General features: G+C 39.0%; 1 protein-coding gene and 1 long non-coding RNA gene across 3 annotated transcripts; one reads left to right on the top strand and one right to left on the bottom strand.

Annotated features, from left to right (window-relative positions):
• The first annotated feature begins 487 nt into the window (after positions 1 to 487).
• Positions 488 to 10,900, top strand: LOC129441424 (uncharacterized). The gene is made up of 22 exons (XM_073858834.1): positions 488 to 1,789; positions 2,923 to 2,995; positions 3,136 to 3,202; positions 3,297 to 3,390; positions 3,484 to 3,548; positions 3,639 to 3,694; positions 3,829 to 3,920; positions 4,034 to 4,363; positions 4,477 to 4,827; positions 4,947 to 5,291; positions 5,411 to 5,638; positions 5,766 to 5,895; positions 6,043 to 6,115; positions 6,207 to 6,265; positions 6,398 to 6,419; positions 6,516 to 6,586; positions 6,709 to 6,781; positions 6,876 to 6,919; positions 7,065 to 7,119; positions 7,220 to 7,278; positions 7,394 to 7,460; positions 7,560 to 10,900. The coding sequence occupies exons 1-22, from the start codon at positions 1,564 to 1,566 to the stop codon at positions 7,626 to 7,628; spliced, it is 2,649 nt and encodes an 882-aa protein (XP_073714935.1). The 5' UTR covers positions 488 to 1,563; the 3' UTR covers positions 7,629 to 10,900.
• Positions 10,901 to 11,753: 853 nt separating this feature from the next.
• LOC141352783 (uncharacterized) lies at positions 11,754 to 15,912 on the bottom strand. 2 transcript variants are annotated; one of them, XR_012359919.1, is made up of 6 exons: positions 14,235 to 15,912; positions 13,926 to 14,036; positions 12,670 to 12,873; positions 12,460 to 12,594; positions 12,171 to 12,334; positions 11,754 to 11,967 (listed from the first exon to the last, which is right to left on the bottom strand). It is a non-coding gene; the product is annotated as an uncharacterized lncRNA (long non-coding RNA). The 2 variants fall into 2 exon arrangements; XR_012359918.1 differs by having other exon boundaries at positions 13,939 to 14,036; positions 14,235 to 15,909.
• Positions 15,913 to 17,907: the final 1,995 nt, after the last annotated feature.

The following is a 17,907-nucleotide window of genomic DNA, read 5'->3' as shown; positions in this document are numbered from 1 at the left end:
AATATTAATATTAATTGAATTAAAATGTAAAATAAATATTAACTAAAAAAATGGAAAACAAGAAGAAGTGCTTTTGAACCAGTGTTGTTTACATCTGGCAAAATGGTCTATAGTTTTTCTCTGTAATATATCTATCTTGAAGTCTATCTTGTGCTTATTATTTTTTTAACACTGTTTTATACTAAATTCTCTTGTCACAAATTAATAAAATACTGTCACTGCATTATTATAACTGCTAAAATGTTTTGAAATATGAAAACTACATTCTTAAAGCTTTCCAATGATATTTGTCAACATTTCTGTAGATTTATACCAGGATATAGTGTTATGAATATATAAAATTTATATGCATTCCTATGGGGGGTGGGGTCATGTAACTAAAAACTGTCACTACATTATTTTTATCATCAGATGACCTTGACACATGAAAACTACATTCTGAGAGCTTTCCAGTGATATATAGTTTATCAAGATTTTTTAGGTTTAGAGTAGAGGTTTAGAAATATGTAAAAACAAATTGGGCCTACATATTGACCTTTTAGAAATTGACTCTCACTACGTCATTTCTTTCCCAAAATGTTGATGAAATATGAAAACTGCACTCTAAGAGCTTTCCAAAGATATATAGTTTGACTGGATTTTCTAGGTTTAGAACAGGGTATTAGTGCTATACATATGTAAAAACAAATTGGGTCCACCTGTGGCCCGTGACGTTTTAGAAACTGACTCTGACTACGTCATTATTTTCCAAAACTTGTGATGAAATATGGAAACTACACTCTTAGAGCTTTCCAAAGATGTATAGTTTGTCAAGATTTTTAGGTTTTGGATAGGGTATTAGTGTTTAAAATATGTAAAAACAATGTGGGCCCGCTTGACTTTTTAGAAAATGACTCACACTATGTCAATCTTTTCCCAAAATGATGATGATGAATGAAAACTACCCTCTTGGAGCTTTCCATTGATATACAGTTGGTCATGATTGGATAAGAATTCATATGCAAAACACTGAAGTAATTGTAAGCATCCCACCGTTGGGACAGTGACATTTAGCAGGATATAAATCTTTTGAAGCACACTCTCTTCATAAATGAATCAATTACTCTCCCTACATAATTTATTTTATAAAACACTGCTGAAATATGTATTCTAGATGCTTCGACCTTTCCAAACATATATAGTTTGTCATGATTCAACAAACATTTACATCCAAAATAGTAAAGTAAACCTAGGTGTTCCTCTACGACAGTTAAGTGGTTAAACTATTTCTATGGCGCACAAGGTGATGTCACAGTAAAAGTGACGCTAATGGAACTGTAAGCATGTGTGATTATTTCGTCACTGTAAGAGGGCTATATAAGACCGCGCGAATTCCAGAAAATTCGTGGGTTTAAAGTTAGGAGATTTTGGTTGACGTTGCTGTTGCTCTTCATTGCTATTTCGTTGTATTTCGTTTTTTAGTTTAATTTGTGTGTTTTGCGTGTTTTTGTTTTGTTTTGAGCGTGTGTTAGTTTGCTTTTGGTGTGTGTTCGTGTGTTTGTTTTTTATTTCTTTTTTTTCTCAATGATTTATAGACGGCCAAAAAAGCCCGCCGCGGTTAGCCGGCCATTCCGGCTAATCGCGCGGTTTTTTTTGGCCATGTACAATTGGCTGGTCTCTTTCTTGGGACGCCAGCCTAGCGGCGAACCGAAGGTCCACCGCGGACAATACAGCAGGCGTCCTCGGATGCCAGCTGTGGAGTCCGCGGTGATGCCGGTTCACCGTATTTCGGACACCGCGAGAGAGACCTGTAAGTAAACCCATTTCTTCTGTTATTAACTATAAAGTAAAATGAGATGTGTTTATTATATTTGTGTTAATCAGAGTTTGACATGAACTGTGTAAGTGAGTCAGTATCTGTAACTAAAAAGTCGTGTAAAGTGTAAAACTCAGTTATCGTTTTGCTGCTATACTAACGTTAACTTAAAAACTTGACAGTTACTTTAAAAACATGGGTAACGCTTCATATTAAGACCCGCAATGTAGGCTACCGGGTAATTAAACAGAATTCACAACGTACCTATTTGTAACAACAGAGTACCTTTACAGTACATAATACTTGTAGGTATAAGGGAACAATATGATACGTTTGGGGTAATAAGGTGGTAAAAATGGTATTGTATCACACGATTTTACCATTAGATGCCATATGTGGTTTTTCTGTTGTTTTTGTGTGGTAAAACCAAAGCTTTTGGACAGAGTTAAATACCACATGATTACCACAGAACATTTTTTGTAAGGGTACAGGGTAACTATTGTAATATTACTTGGTATGTATGACTAAGGGGCGATATTATTATAAATCAGCTGGATTTTTGCTATTTAAATCATATCAGTAATATAGGCTACTAAAAAGTGATGTGCTGTTATATTTTATTTGACGACGTGGCTCGTAGACATCGACTGTATACAATATACTTTCTTCAAGTAAGTAGGGAATAAGAAAAATGTACAAAAAAATTATTAAATAATTTCCCCAGATACTTGCCTAAGTCGTACATACCATGTAATATTACAATAGGTACACTGTAGTTATAAAATACTTATAAATAATTTATAAAGTATAAATAATTGATAATTTTCCATATTTTTACCACCCTATTACCCCAAAATAAATATATTGTTACCTTATACCTACAAGTATGTACTTTAAAGTTACTCTGTTGTTACAAATAGCTATGCTGTAAATTCAATTTAATTATGCCGTACATTGCGGGTCGTAATATAAAGCGTTACCAAACACCGTTGTTAATGTTGTTGACATTGCAAGTCCTTCTCACACCTGACTTAATCTCAAATGGACACTTCTGGACAATATACTGGAAGAAAAAATGGTCTTTAACTCTTATACTGTAAAACTCATAAAATGCTTTTCATATACAGGTCCAGTGTTTCAAGCCCAGAAACTTGTTTCAAAGTTTTCTGCGGCATCAAACGAAGGCGGTCTCAGTAAAGGGTAAGATAAAACATTCACAGTAATATTGTTGTTAAAACATGTTTTAAACAAAAAAATATGTTTACCTGTAAATAAAAAATGCATTGTTCTTGAGTGTTTGCACAAACAGGTTTTATTAAGTTTTGTATTTGTATTTATAGATCTTCTATGAGCTATCCAGGATCCCCGGGACTAACTCCTCACAAGCGTCCCACTTGTGCTTCACAGGTTAGAGTTTTGCCAGAGCCCTTATCATAACTAGTGCCAAGTTACAAAGTAATTGAATGCGCATGTATTAATTCTCTGTTTTCTGCATTTCCAGCCAAGTGGGACAAAGCTAGTTGAGGAGTTCCCTCCAGGAGGTCTCTTGGAGGCTCGAGAAGGTTCTGTGTCCCGCGGTTTGTCCAGGGGACTCTGTAAGTTTGAAATGTTACATGAATACATATTTATTAAGATTTGAGGGTTTCACAATTGTTCTTTAACTTGTAATTTTTATTCTTGCTTATTAGGTTTTGGACAGCCCAATGGGCGAAGGTCAGGCCCGGGCAGGATTCCGTCTGCGAAAATCTCGCAGGTTTAAATTTGATCATAACTCGTTCAATTTTAAGTTAAAAAGTAGTTTAATGATCATTTGTTAATTCTCAGTTTGTTATTTTTCCTGCAGACTGTTACTGTGACATGTGAGGAGGTGGATGCGAGCTTTAGGCAATCTAATGCTCCGTGAGTTCAGCTATTAACCTTTTGTTTTACTTAATCATTTGTAATATTTGTTTTAGCCATGTTTATGTAAAAATGTAAACAGCAATTGGGTAGTCCCTGAATATTTGTATATTTATTTTTATATATATATATAGACCAGTACGCCCCCTCATATGTCCGGTACCTGCCCGGGTTACCAGGCGACCCATGGCCGCTCGTCCGCCGGTCCGGTCCTCAGAGGACATCTGTAAGTTATTAAAAAATTCATTTAAATTTAAATCAGTTTTTCTTATATGCACAATTGTTCTTAAAATCGTAACTTTTAGTGTTACTGACATTATTTTTATTCTTGATTATCAGGTTCAGCTCAGCCTGACACTGGGTCCCTGGGTGCGACTGGCAGAGGGCCGCCAGAGGGCCGGCAGAGGGCAGGTCCCGGTCCCGCCCGCTCCTCTGGCGGTCGCGCCCGCTCCTCTGGGGGTTGCTCCTGCTCCTCTGGGGGCCGCACCCGCTCCTCTGGGGGTCGCGCCCGCTTCTCTGGGGGTCCCGCCCCTCAGCCGGTTGTGCCGTCGGCCGGTCCTCAGCGGGTGCTGCCGTCGGCCAGTCCTTTGCCGGTCCTGCCGACGGCCGCTCCGTTGCTGGTCCTGCCGACGGCAACTGCTGAGCAGGTCCAGAACTCAGAGGACATCTGTAAGTTATTAAAAAATTCATTTAAATTTCAATCAGTTTTTCTGATATGCACAATTGTTCTTAAAATCGTAACTTTTAGTGTTACTGACATTATTTTTATTCTTGCTTATCAGGTTCAGCGGAGCCTGAGACTGTGGCCGCGGTTGCGACCGGCAGAGGGCCGGCAGAGGGCCAGCAGAGGGCAGGTCCCGGTTGCGCCCACTCCTCTGGCGGTCGCGCCCGCTCCTCTGGAGGTCGCGCCCGCTCCTCTGGCGGTCGCGCCCGCTCCTCTGGGGGCCGCGACTGCTCCTCTGGGGGTCGCGCCCGCTCCTCTGGCGGTCCCGCCCCTCAGCCGGTTGTGCCGTCGGCCAGTCCTCAGCGGGTGCTGCCGTCGGCCGGTCCTTTGCCGGTCCTGCCGACGGCCGCTCCGCTGCTGGTCCTGCCGACGGCAGCTGCTGAGCAGGTCCAGAACTCAGAGGACATCTGTAAGTTATTAAAAAATTCATTTAAATTTCAATCAGTTTTTCTTATATGCACAATTGTTCTTAAAATCGTAACTTTTAGTGTTACTGACATTACTTTTATTCTTGCTTATCCGGTTCAGCTCAGCCTGAGACTGGGTCTGTGGGTGCAACTGGCAGAGGGCCGCCAGAGGGGCGGCAGAGGGCAGGTCCCGGACGCTCCAGCTCCTCTGGTGGTCGCGCCCGCTTCTCTGGGGTCCACGCCTGCTCCTCTGGGGGCCGTGCCCGCTCCTCTGGGGGCCGTGCCCGCTCCTCTGGGGGCCGCGACTGCTCCTCTGGGGGTCCCGCCCCTCAGCCGGTCGTGCCGTCGGCCGGTCCACAGCGGGTGCTGCCGTCGGCCGGTCCTTTGCCGGTCCTGCCGACGGCCGCTCCGTTGCTGGTCCTGCCGACGGCAACTGCTGAGCAGGTCCAGAACTCAGAGGACATCTGTAAGTTATTAAAAAATTCATTTAAATTTCAATCAGTTTTTCTGATATGCACAATTGTTCTTAAAATCGTAACTTTTAGTGTTACTGACATTATTTTTATTCTTGCTTATCCGGTTCAGCTCAGCCTGAGACTGGGTCTGTGGGTGCAACTGGCAGAGGGCCGCCAGAGGGCCGGCAGAGGGCAGGTCCCGGACGCTCCCGCTTCTCTGGCGGTCGCGCCCGCTTCTCTGGGGTCCGCGCCCGCTCCTCTGGGGGCCATGCCCGCTCCTCTGGGGGCCGTGCCCGCTCCTCTGGGGGTCCCGCCCCTCCGCGGTGTCTGCTGATGGCCGGACCGTTGCCGGTTATCTGTAAGTTATTTAAAAATTATTTAAATTTCAAACAGTTTTTCTTATATGCACAAATGTTCCCAAAATCATAATTTTTAGTGTTACTGCCATTATTTTTATTCTTGCTTTATTCTTGCTCCTCTGCCAGTCCCACCTGCTCCACAGCAAGTCCCGCCATGGACCAATCAGCAGGTCTTAACGTGTCCCGGTCCTCTGCCGGTTCCACCGTGGGCTGCTCCGGCCACTTCCGGCCACATCCTCTGTACTTCAGTAGCTCAGTAAGTTTATCAAATTCTAAAGTGTTTAGGTTGAACATTTGTAAAATAACGTTTTGCTTTAGGGATTTTACAAATAGCAAATGTTAAGTGTTGGAATATTTGCAGCAACAGCTCTTAACAATATTGTTTTATTTTATGTATTTATAGACCTTCCTCTCCACAAGTGCAGCCAGCACCAGCATGTGCGCCCCACAAGCGCCGTTCTGCTGCTATGTCACAGGTAAACATTTACCAGAGTCAGACATAACTAATGTCAATTAATACGTAAAATGTAGTGTGCTATGCATGCATTAAATCTCTTTTTTTTACAGCCACACACAATTGATGAGGGGGAGGTTGAGGCAAAAAAAGCCAGAAGGACTGTAGCTCAGTAAGTTTAACAAATTCTCTTTTTATAATGTTTAGCTGTGGTCATTTACAGTTATTATATAGAAAACTTGTGCTTAGTGTTTGAATATTTGAAGCAACAGGTCTTAACAATATTGTTTTATGTGTTTTATAGGCCTTCAACCTCAGTCTCAGAGGTAGAAATTTACCAGAACCCTACATATATCTATATACTGCCAATTTATGTGTAGTGTAATATACATGCATTTAATCTCTATTTGTTTAATTTGCAGCAAAAAAAGAAAAAGAAAAGGGAGAAGCGAAGGCTGCAAAGACAGCGAAGACGGGCGGCAAAGTCAGCTCAGTAAGTTTTAGCCAAATAACTTTAACATTTGTAACATGCTTTTTATAGGCAGCATTCGGTTAGTGTTTGAATATTTGCAGCAACAGCTCTTAACAATATTGTTTTATTTTATGTATTTATAGACCTTCGCCTCCACAAGTGCAGCCAGCATCAGCATGTGCGCCCCACAAGCGCCATGCTGATGCTGTGTCACAGGTAAACATTTGTCCTAAACAAAACTAATGTCAATCTATATGTAAAATGTAGTGTAATATACATGCATTCAATCTTTGTTTCTTTATATTTACAGGAGATACAGACAAGAAAAAGGGCGAGAACCATGCCCCCAGCTCAGTATGTTTATCAAATTCTCTCTGTTTTAACTCAAACATTTATAATGTAATGTTTAGCTGTTTCAACATTTTTATAGACAGCAGTTGTTTAACGTCTGAATGTTTGTAAAAACAGGTGTTAATTATATTGTTTTATGTATTTATAGACCTTCCTCTCCACAAGAGCAGCCAGTACCAGGGCCTTCAGCTGTCCTTTCAGAGGTAGAAATTTACCTAAACATATCTACTGCCAATTTATATCTAATGTGTAGTGTAATATGCACGCATTACATGATTACATCTCTATTTGTTTACTTTGCAGCAAAAACGAAGAAAGAGACAGAAAAGGCGGCAACGTCAAAGGAGAAATCGGGCTATTAAGTAAGTCTCAGCAAGTCTAGCAAAATCTCAGTTTTAACAAAAGTTTAATGTTTGACTGTTTGCAGAAATGAAGAATATTGCTGGTCATTAAGAAATGTGTTTTATGTATTTATAGACGTGCACTTCAAGCCCAGAGGAGTGCATCTACTCTCCAGGCTTCGTCTAGCACTGCGGTCTCACAGGTAAAAATTTACCCGAGCCCTGAATATAAAAAGTGTCATGTTATATTTAATATGTAGAGTGACGTACATGCATTAAATCTCCATTTGTTTTATTTACAGCCTTCAATAAGCAGTGCTATAGACAGCCTGGAGAGAAAGCTGTTTTGCTTGTCAGTTCAGAAAAAATGAAGTTGAGGGGAGCAGCAGCAGAAAGCTTCAATGAAGCCCCCCCCAAATACAATTAAACAATTTAAAGACCTGAAACTTGAGATCATTCGTTTACAACTTTTTAAACTTATTACTCAGTTAGCTGGATTTCATTGTTATTTTTTGGGTTCTTTGATCTATTTGGTTCTTAGAATCACATCCTGTAGTTGCTGTCAAGCAACAGATTCAAACGTTAAAACCTGTCCGGGATCAGGTTTAGTTCACCAATAATAACAGCTTATCAGTATCAGAGGTGATGGGGGAAATCTGTCACATGCGTGTCCTCTCCATGGTATTAAGAGCAATCCGTTGAGGATTGTGTGATATGAAGAGCTTTCTGAATTCAACGTGTAAAATGAGAAAAAAGTTGAGAGAGAGAGAAAATTGATGAGAAAAAATGAGAAAGAAATTTGACTCAAACAAAAGGTCCTCCATTCTTTTCTAATAGTAACCTTTAAACAGGTTAGATTACAGATGAGTACAGTGTTCAAGCTTAAAATACAGGTAAACAATTCAAGATGTCAGGATCTACAGGCATACATTTTACATAAGATTAACATTAACTCATAAGCAGATGTCATGAGTTGCAGGGTTTTTTCGCATGGTTCTCAAATGGCTACAGACACCCAGCTGTATATTCTGTTTGATAACCGTATATCCTCCAGCAATGAAGAAGCTCAAAGCTGGAAGTTTTATGTGAAGACGCGGCAGACAGAAATACTAATCGTGCATCATGAAGTGTTATACAGTGAATTATTAACGCGTTTTGTTCGTTGATTTATATGGATTTGTTTTAAATATTTAATTTTATTCATTTTCTTTATTGTTTTGTTGAAAGATTAGTCTAAAGACTCGTATGTTGAACTAAGCGATCACCTGATTTATTGCCAAAACATGTTTTCACTTCAATAGTGAGCTTGACCCGAACCAAACGCATATCTATCTTACTGTAAAAACTGTACATTATATCAGCAGCCTTCAAACTAACTTGTTTGTTCTGCATTTCTCATCCTTTTGTTCCCAAAGAGCCATGAAGAGACTGACAGACCCAGCTCCGGTTCAGTGTGATGCTCAATGATGACGGCAGCCATAGAGTCAACCAGAATCTGTGATGATCAAGCATTTAACTTTGCATCCCATGATCTGCCGCCAATGAATGTGACGCCATTGCATTCATTTTGTCATCTTACATCCGGCTGAGAGGGACTTTCGGCCACATAAAAATATTCAGATAATCATCCCATCATATATTAATTCTCATGATGTATTTTAAGTACTAATGTAAAAATATGTTTATGGTTTTATTATTTTCACAGATAAGTGATGTGGTGTAAAGATGAGACCTTCCACATGCTCCTGAACTGTGATGCAGAAACGAAATCGGAGGATTTATCTGTCTCTGACCACAACTACACCTCAAAATCACAGCTGAACCTGAAGCCACCTACATCTGATATGACACAACAGGGCTGTTTCCCAGATGGGCTTATTCTAGTACCAGACTAAAATGCATATCTGCCATCATTTTGTACTGCCATCTCAACATATATCAGTGCCATTGTTTTGTCTCAAGTATTGTTTTAAACTACTTAAATTTGGTCATATTTTTTGTCAACTAACGACATATTAAAACATTTTATTTGATTAAGGGGCAGATTCCTAAAGAGGGATTAGATTAATCCAGGACTAGGTCTTGGGACATTTAAGTAGTTTTTACAAACATACCTTACAAAATAACAATATTGGGTGCATCTTAAAACAAAACATTGACACTGGTATATGTTAAGATTTGTCAATACACGAGGTTTTTAAATATATTTAGAATGTTTTTTATTAAATGAAGGCAACTCAAACATGCATTGTAGTCCGGAACCAAGACAAGCCCTGTATGGAAAACCACCCCTAAATATCTACAGTATCTAACAGGTGGTAAACTTGCCCTGTTTAATTAAAATATTGAATTGATGTCATTACTTGACACTAAATTTTTCTGTTGGTTTTCATAGTGAGATCCAAATCATTTAATGTTGGAGCACACATTTTTTGAATGACATTTTATTCATTATGTTTAAACACTTTGTGGCGATTTCCCGGACAGGGATTGGACTAGTTCTAGTTTAAAATAAATGTAAGAGCTGTCCAAATGGAGGCTCTTTGTTTTGCCACAAAATGCACACAAGTAATGTTTTAAGTAAGGCATGTTGGTAACACTTTACAATAAGGTTCATTAGTTAACTACATTAGTTAACATGAACTAATAATGGACTGCACTTATAAAGCATTTATTAATCTTGATAATAATACATTGAACAATTACTAAGACTTTATTAAAATCTTGTTAACGTTAGTTAATGCAGTGTGAACTAACATGAACAAAGAATTTAAAGCTTTATTTCTATTAACTAACATTAACAAAAATTAATAAGCACTGTAACAAATGTATTGCTGATAGTTTGTTCATGTTAGGTAATACATTAACTAATGTTTGTTAAAAGTAGTTATATTTCCTAATTAAACTAAGGCCTAGTCCTGGCTCAAGCTAATCCCTTTCCCGGAAACCATCCCTTAGACTTACAACAAATAACAGTTTATATAAATAAAGTAGATTATTGTAAATAACGTGAAGATTTACTCATATATAAACAAATAAATATTGAAACATTTGCGCCATAAGAATAATTCAGATGTATGTAGGCCTAATATATGGTTATAAGCTGTGCATCTTGACATTAGAGGTGCGTAGTATTGAATTAAATTTAATTTGTTATATTTTCTTGAGTAAATATTTTTTGTAACCAGTACTTTTAGAGTATATGTAAAGATTTCTAATGAAAAAACTGTACTTTTATTCTGCTACTGTCAAATGGTAATGATTAATAAATATCAATATAGCCACCTGAGTCCCAGCTATTCATTTCTGTCTTCTGTATAATGAACATGAGTTTCAGACCTCTAAGTCATGCACAATTTGTTCAAACTATTTCAATCCTACTGTTCGGTCAAGAGGACATTCTATTGGGTCTTACATGGGGACACAAAGTTTCTTTTCAAAATAATGACAGTTGCGATTTTACATTTTATGGCAACAAGGTAACTAAGTAATACTTTTCTGCAGATTATATATTTGATAATTATTGTTTTTTCCCAAAATGAGAGTCTAGACTTTAAATTTAGCAGCATTTCAAAAAAGTAGGCTATTCTGACCCTCACAAATCACTTTTATTTGATGTCCTTTATAGTGGACACCAGGATAGGATTTTGTTCTTATATTTGTTTCACTTAATAGGCATTTCTAGGACAGATGTTGAGAAGTTTTCAAATTAAAATAATTTGTAACACTTTTACAACACTGTAACATTTGTAATACTGTAAAATAATTATATTCTGGGTCCAAAACATTTCCTGGAGTAGATACACTTTTCTTGTATTCTGTTGCCTTTTCATTAAACAATTGTTTTATAGCCTAAGAGCTTTGTTTACCTTGTTTTGTTGTAAGAGTGCAACAGGCGAAAGTAGTGAAAACACGAAATGGAGTTTAAATTATATCGACTCTAATGAGCCAAATGGAATGGGTTTGAGGAAGCAGCAGCGTGAAGGTCATAGCATTGAAAGCTTAAATGCGGAACGGAGTTTAATTTACCATTAGAATGACCTTTTTTAAATATATCTAAAGCAAATTTAGTACTGTTTTGTAGCTTTAGTGCATCTGATATGTATACGTAATGTTACTTTTAAAGGGGACATATCATGAAAATCTGACTTGTTTCATGTTTAAGTGCTATAATTGGGTACCCAGTGCTTCTATCAACCTAGAAAATGTGAAAAAAGATCAACCCAGTAACTTAGTTTTGGTAAACCATTCTCTGCAAACATGTGAAAAAATAGCTAATTGAAGTTTGGCTCCCCATGTGATGTCAGAAGAGGATAATACCGCCCCTTCATCTGCACTATCCAACCACAGCACTGCCATTCAGTGCCGAGATCAGCTCATTTGCATTTTATAGGACACACCCAAAACGGCACATTTTCCCCTATACAAAGTGTCAATTTTAACATGTTATAATAAATGATCTAGATGGTATTTTGAGCTAAAACTTCACATACATATTCTGGGGACACCAGATGTTTATTTGACATCTAAAAAAAGTCTTGTGAAATGTGGTTTCCTAGTCTTATCTGTCCTCTGACAGTGTGGAATTGTCTGTTCTGACACTGTCTGGACTCTCAGCTCGATACATGAAGTAATTCAGTCCATCGTTGTTGAGCACAGGAGAAAGTCCTGTTTCTACATCTTCATCCACCCTTGTGCAGACCTCCTCCTCTGACAAAACCAAAAACAGACACAAGTTCATTTGTACCAATTAGCCAAATAGGTTAAGTTTGCAATGCAATTTAATCCAGAGGATTTTGAGAAACCTAATCATAATGTTTTTTAAGTGAAAAGGAAAGCTTATATATTGACAATACGAAGTGGTTCTATATAAAAGAAGAGATAGAAAACATTTCAACATGCTTGTTTCTTACCATCTTCTTGGTATGCTTGGTTTACATGACATGCAATCATATTTTCATCCTATTTTATTTGATCTGCTTCGTAAACTCGCAATTTATGCGGGGTTTCCTGTAGGTCCTGGAAGCTTGGCCTTTCATGTGGCCCCTTTTTCCAACAGTCCATCATCAGATTGTACCTATAATATAATATAATAAAACAAAACATGATATAATACAATACAAACAATACAATACATGTTTAAAGCAATTGTTATGTCTTTGTTTTCTGTCAACACATTTAACGATTGTTTATTGAACTCACAAACTCTTAGGACACCCTGTTGGTAAAGGCAATCGTCCACCGGCATTAATGTAGCTTAAGACTTCATGGTTGGTGTATGTTGGATATGGAAGATTTCCTAATGTCATAATCTCCCACAGGAGAACCCCAAACGCCCTGAAAATATGCAAATAAAATTTTTATGATATGAATACTACCAAAAAATGTAACTGCAATATTGTCAATATTTACCAGACATCCGAGAATTTGTTGAAATTTCCATCTGTTAAACTCTCTGGTGACATCCAGCGTACAGGAAATAAACCTTCACCCTTTTCCCTGTAGTAGTCATTCTTGTACACATCACGGGCCAATCCAAAGTCGCCTATTTTAATGACTCTGTTTGGGTCCGTGTAGCTTTTTACTGAAACCAAACAGTTCCTGGCGGCAATATCTCTGTACACAAGAAATTGATACAGTGCACTATTGAATACAGTTCTATGTTTTCTAATGCAGAGCCTAGACAGCTTTAAATAAAGGTTCTTTAAAGAAGTCGTTCTCAAACTCTTCAGCGGATGCCCCCCTTTGTGCCCCCCCAAAGAAAATCTATGACAAAAAACAGTTCTAAAACTTGACATTTGAATTAAACAAAACATTAAATTATACAAAGTAGTGATGCGTTATTTTTTTTAGGTTTAATTTAACAGATTTTGTCACAGAATTCATGATAAATTAATGTATTTTATAAAATGTCATAAAACTGGGGCCCCCCTGGCACCATATCGCGGCCCCCCTGGGGGCCCCGGACCCCAGTTTGAGAACCACTGCTTTAAAGACTTCTGTTTAGTATAAGTTTAATATCCACAAAAAAATAAATAAAAATAAAGATGCTGTATGACGCTATACAAAAAACATTTTTAGCTACATGGTTCAGTAAATAACCTTAACATTTTTGTTTTACAAAAGATTCTTTGTAGTGAAGAAAGGTTATTTATGAATCAACAGATAGGATATCATGTTTTTTCTATAACATCACTGTGAAGAACCTTTATTTTTTTTAAAGGGGACATTTCACAAGACTTTTATCGGATGTCAAATAAATCTTTGGTGTCTTCAGAGTAAATATTGAAGTTTTAGCTAAAAAAAAAACCCACAGATAATTTATTATAACATGTTAAAATTGCCACGTTTTAGGAGTGAGCAAAAATGTGCCGTTTTAATGCAAATGAGCTGATCTCTGCACTAAATGGCACTAAATGGTTGGATAGTGCAGATTAAGGGACGGTACTATCCCATTCTGACATCACAAGGGGAGCCAAATTTCAATGACCTATTTTTTCACATGCTTGCAGAGAATGGTTTACCAAAAGTAAGTTACTGGGTTGATTTTTTTCACATTTTCTAGATTGATATAAGCACTGGGGACCAAATTAAAGCACTTCAGAAAAAAAATCTGATTTTCATAATATGTCCCCTTTAAATGTAGTTGAAGTATGAATAAATAATACCAAAAGATGTTACTTATGAACAAAGCGCTTCCTTTCTAAATAAGCACACCCTTTGGAGGCATCCAAACTGATGTCCAGAAGGCTGGTTAGATTCAGGAGCTCTCTATGGTTCTGTAAGATATAAGACTGCAGATGTTATTAAAGCATTCTCAAGTCTTTCCAACCAGAAATGTAAAGAAATCTCACATTCATAACAGTGTGACCTCGACGTTAATGTGTATTGCTATACACATGTTTGTGTGTTCTTACAAACTAAAGGACCAGTTACAAGTTTTTTCAATTTAGTTGCTACTTCAATGAGACTCTTACATAGGTCGAGCTCCCCTCAGGTAGGAACGGAGGTCTCCTCCCTCCATCAGCTCCAGGATGAGGTAATGAGGTTCATTCAGCAGGCAGACTCCAAGCAAACACAGGATGTTATTATGATTAAACTGGCTATCAAAAAAAAAAAAATTCATAAACATGCCCCAATATCTTAGTCAATATGTGACTCTGTCTGTGAAATCCAGGCTAAAGACTCGTAATCTAATGATGAAATTAGTACCATCAAAGTTAGATTTTTTTACATTGTTTAAAATTTTTGACATGGCTCGGGTTAGTATCCCTAATAGTTATATATTTACAGAAAGTCTTTACATTATGTAGCATGATTTGATTTAAAAAACTGTAAATCACAAAAATGACTTTAAAGGTGCAGTGCGTACATTTTAGCAACATCTAGTGGTGAGGTTGCAAATTGCACCCTCCCTTTCGAACCACAAAGAGGCTGTTTACACTTGGCATTAACATGTGTTTTCGTTGATGGGATCACAAGTGGACCACGTTAATGCCAGGTGTAAATGGTGTTCAAAACGTTTTGAGCTCGTCCACTTTCGACCACTTTCAACCACATCCCGAGGTGGTCGAAACCACTTTCGATCGGATCGCTTTGGAGTTGCGGAACGCACATGTGGTTGAATGCGTTCGAACAGCCACACGCGACCGCCTTCTCTCCGCCCATTTATCTAATCTGAGGTATTAAACACAAGTTTTACGTCTTGTTTGACTTCTGGCGTGAACATACGGTGAACAGCGCTATTTTTCGCCTTTCATTGATAAAACTAAGCGGCTGATCTCCGTAGTTTCGTTTTGAAAGCGTGTGAAAGTTGCGCGATCCTATTTCATCAATTGCGCTGAAAATTCAAAGAAAGCTCTATACATACTCATGTACAAAACACTGTGCAGCATGTTTACTTGCTAAACAAGCAGTGCACTCTGACATAATATTCGTTTGCGTCCATATAAACTCATAATTACTCCCGCTCGGGTTTGAAAGACAGCAGCGAGACTCGCCCACCGTCTCACAGACCACCCCCTCATAGTATTCAGCACAGAAGCGGTCGAAAGTGGACAAAAGAGACGGATTTAAATACCAGGTGTAAACGTAATGTGTCTCTCTCGTCCACTTGTGATCCGATCGATGAAAACACATCATAAAACCAAGTGTAAACAGCCCCATAGAGAAGCTATGGTGGCCGTCATAGGATAAACATGTCATCGTCTGAGACAACGTAATGACTAACGCACTCTGTAGAGCAGTTTGTTCGTTTGGGGCTACTGTAGAAACATGATGCCGCAAAATGGCGGCTTTCATGTAACTGTACGTACACACCGCCGCAGTTGCCAGTCCCGCCCGCGGCCTTTGCTTAGCAAGGCCCCCCATGGACCACTCCTCAGCAGGTCTCAACATGGGCTGCTCCTCTGCCAGTCCCACTTGCGTCCGTTCCTCTGGCAGTCCAGCTTGCACTCGGTCCTCTGCTGGTCGCGCCCTCTCCTCTGGCGGTCACGCCCACTCCTCTGGCGGCCCCACCCCTCTGCCGTTTCTGCCGACGGCCGGTCTGTTTACGGTCCTGCTGTCAGCCACTGCTAAGCCGGTCAAGCACTCGGCTGGTCCTGAGGATATCTGTAAGTTATTCAAAAATGTATTTACATTTCAAACAGTTTTTGTTATATGCACAATTGTTCCCAAAAGCATAATTTTTAGTGTTACTGCCATTATTTTTATTTATTCAAAAATGTATTTACATTTCAAACAGTTTTTCTTATATGCACATTTTTCCCAAAAGCATTATTTTTAGTGTTACTGCCATTATTTTTATTTTTGCTTTTATCTTGCTCCTCTGCCAGTCCCGCCTGCTCCTCAGCAAGTCCCGTCATGGACCAATCAGCAGGTCTTAACGTGGCCTGCTCCTTTGCCGGTTCCACCGTGGGCTGCTCCGGCCACTTCTCTCCTCTGTACTTTAGTAGCTCAGTAAGTTTAACAAATTCTAAAGTGTTTAGGTTGAACATTTGTAAAATATTATTTTTCTTTAGGGATTTTTAACAATTTTACAAATAGCAAATGTTAAGTGTTGGAATATTTGCAGCAACAGCTCTTAACAATATTGTTTTATTTTATGTATTTATAGACCTGTACTGAGTCTTCCTGCTCTTCCCTTACCCGCCAGCGTTCTCTACCTGACAGTGCATTTAAACATTTTAATTTGAGTTAAGGCGGGAGTATAATTTTAACAGGTGTGATATTAAGGCTGTGAAACCTTTAGTAAACTCTTTCTATTGTATTTACAGCTTAATGCTTATGAGAGTATAAACTCCATTAGATGAGGTATTACTAATATAAATATGACCATTTTAACCTGAGTTAAGGGGGGAGTATAATTTCCTCAGGTACAAATTATTACTCATGAGAAAAAAAATAGGGCATAGCTGTGCCTGTTTTATACAGTCTATGGGCAGTGCCACACCAAATTATTAATCCACTTGAAAACACAGAACTCAATATAAACTGAATTAGTAAAGGAATTAGTTTTTACGTTATTTACGTTACGTTAACATAGTTCCGAACAATGATATGTCATTCCTCGTCAGCAAAATGCATGACGTGAAAGCGTCATAGATTACGACAAATTCAACAGGCAGTGATTTGATTTTACTAAAGAACTCGTTTGAGAGATTGTTATTTAATGAGAAAATGGCCATCAAACAACATGGCGCAATGCAAAATTGCATGTGTTGTCATTTAAGTGTACAATTTATTCCAACAACATTAAATCATACAGCCTATAACACAACACAGAGTCCCCCCCCCCGAAATAGCGGACTGGACGGGAGTAATACTCCTGACTATAAACTGTAAAAGTAATGAACCCACTATAAAACTTACGAAAATGTCACAGGTAGGAGCGGACCCAGATGTTATAAGTCACGCCCCTTCCTAGTTTCCACCTCGAGGTTCCAAAGCCACCCCAATGACCAAACACCCAAAGCGTAAGTAAGGATAAAACAAGCTTTATTTAAATTATTTAAAATGGTTCAGGGAAGGCAAGAGGGGACTATTAAAAAAAGGACTTGTCTGTCTTCCCGGGGGAGGACGGGGCCAACGGAGACTTCGGTACGGGGGTGAGTGTATCCACAGGGGGGAGGGGGACGGAGCTCCTTCGTCCCTTCTTGTGACCCTTGGTCTTCCTCCTGTGGTTATGTTGACCCGTGGCGCCCTTCTCTTCGCCCTGAAGGCAGAAAAAACATACAATGAATATCCGATCCGATGAACAGCTCTTTACCTCTGGCTAATTAATGACTGTTTCCTCCTTGTGTCTCCGTCCAGGGCCTTCGAGTGGCGTCTCCTCCCTGGTGGTTCCGAGAGGGGGGATACTACCCGTGGCGTTGTACTCCTGAGGACAGGCACAGTACAAGGTGAGTATCTTAAATGGTTTTACCACGTTCTGGACTGGTCCACTTCTCGACGTCTGTTTCCTGGTTTCGACTATACGAGGGGAAAAAGAACACAAGTCAGTATTTCACCGGTATCTGTGCCTTCACTTTTCTTAGGGTCATGTGACTGGATCCAATCTCCTTGGTGGCTCGTAGCAGTGAACAAAGGTAAGTATCTCACAGGTAACTGGGGCTCTATGGTCACTCTGGTGGCTGGGTTGCAAATTACTGG

The sequence above is a fragment of the Misgurnus anguillicaudatus genome, chromosome 21, assembly GCF_027580225.2.
Source record: "Misgurnus anguillicaudatus chromosome 21, ASM2758022v2, whole genome shotgun sequence".
NCBI lineage: Eukaryota > Metazoa > Chordata > Actinopteri > Cypriniformes > Cobitidae > Misgurnus > Misgurnus anguillicaudatus.
Note: the sequence above shows the minus strand (reverse complement) of the source record. Positions and strands in the feature narration are given on the sequence as shown.

Bases quoted from the DNA above. Each gene is read 5' to 3' on its own strand.
- LOC129441424 (XM_073858834.1), top strand. From the start codon at position 1,564: ATGATTTATAGACGGCCAAAAAAGCCCGCCGCGGTTAGCCGGCCATTC. The intron at 6,266-6,397 runs GTAAGTTTAACA...TGTGTTTTATAG, and splicing joins GCCAGAAGGACTGTAGCTCA to GCCTTCAACCTCAGTCTCAG. The intron at 6,587-6,708 runs GTAAGTTTTAGC...ATGTATTTATAG, and splicing joins CGGGCGGCAAAGTCAGCTCA to ACCTTCGCCTCCACAAGTGC.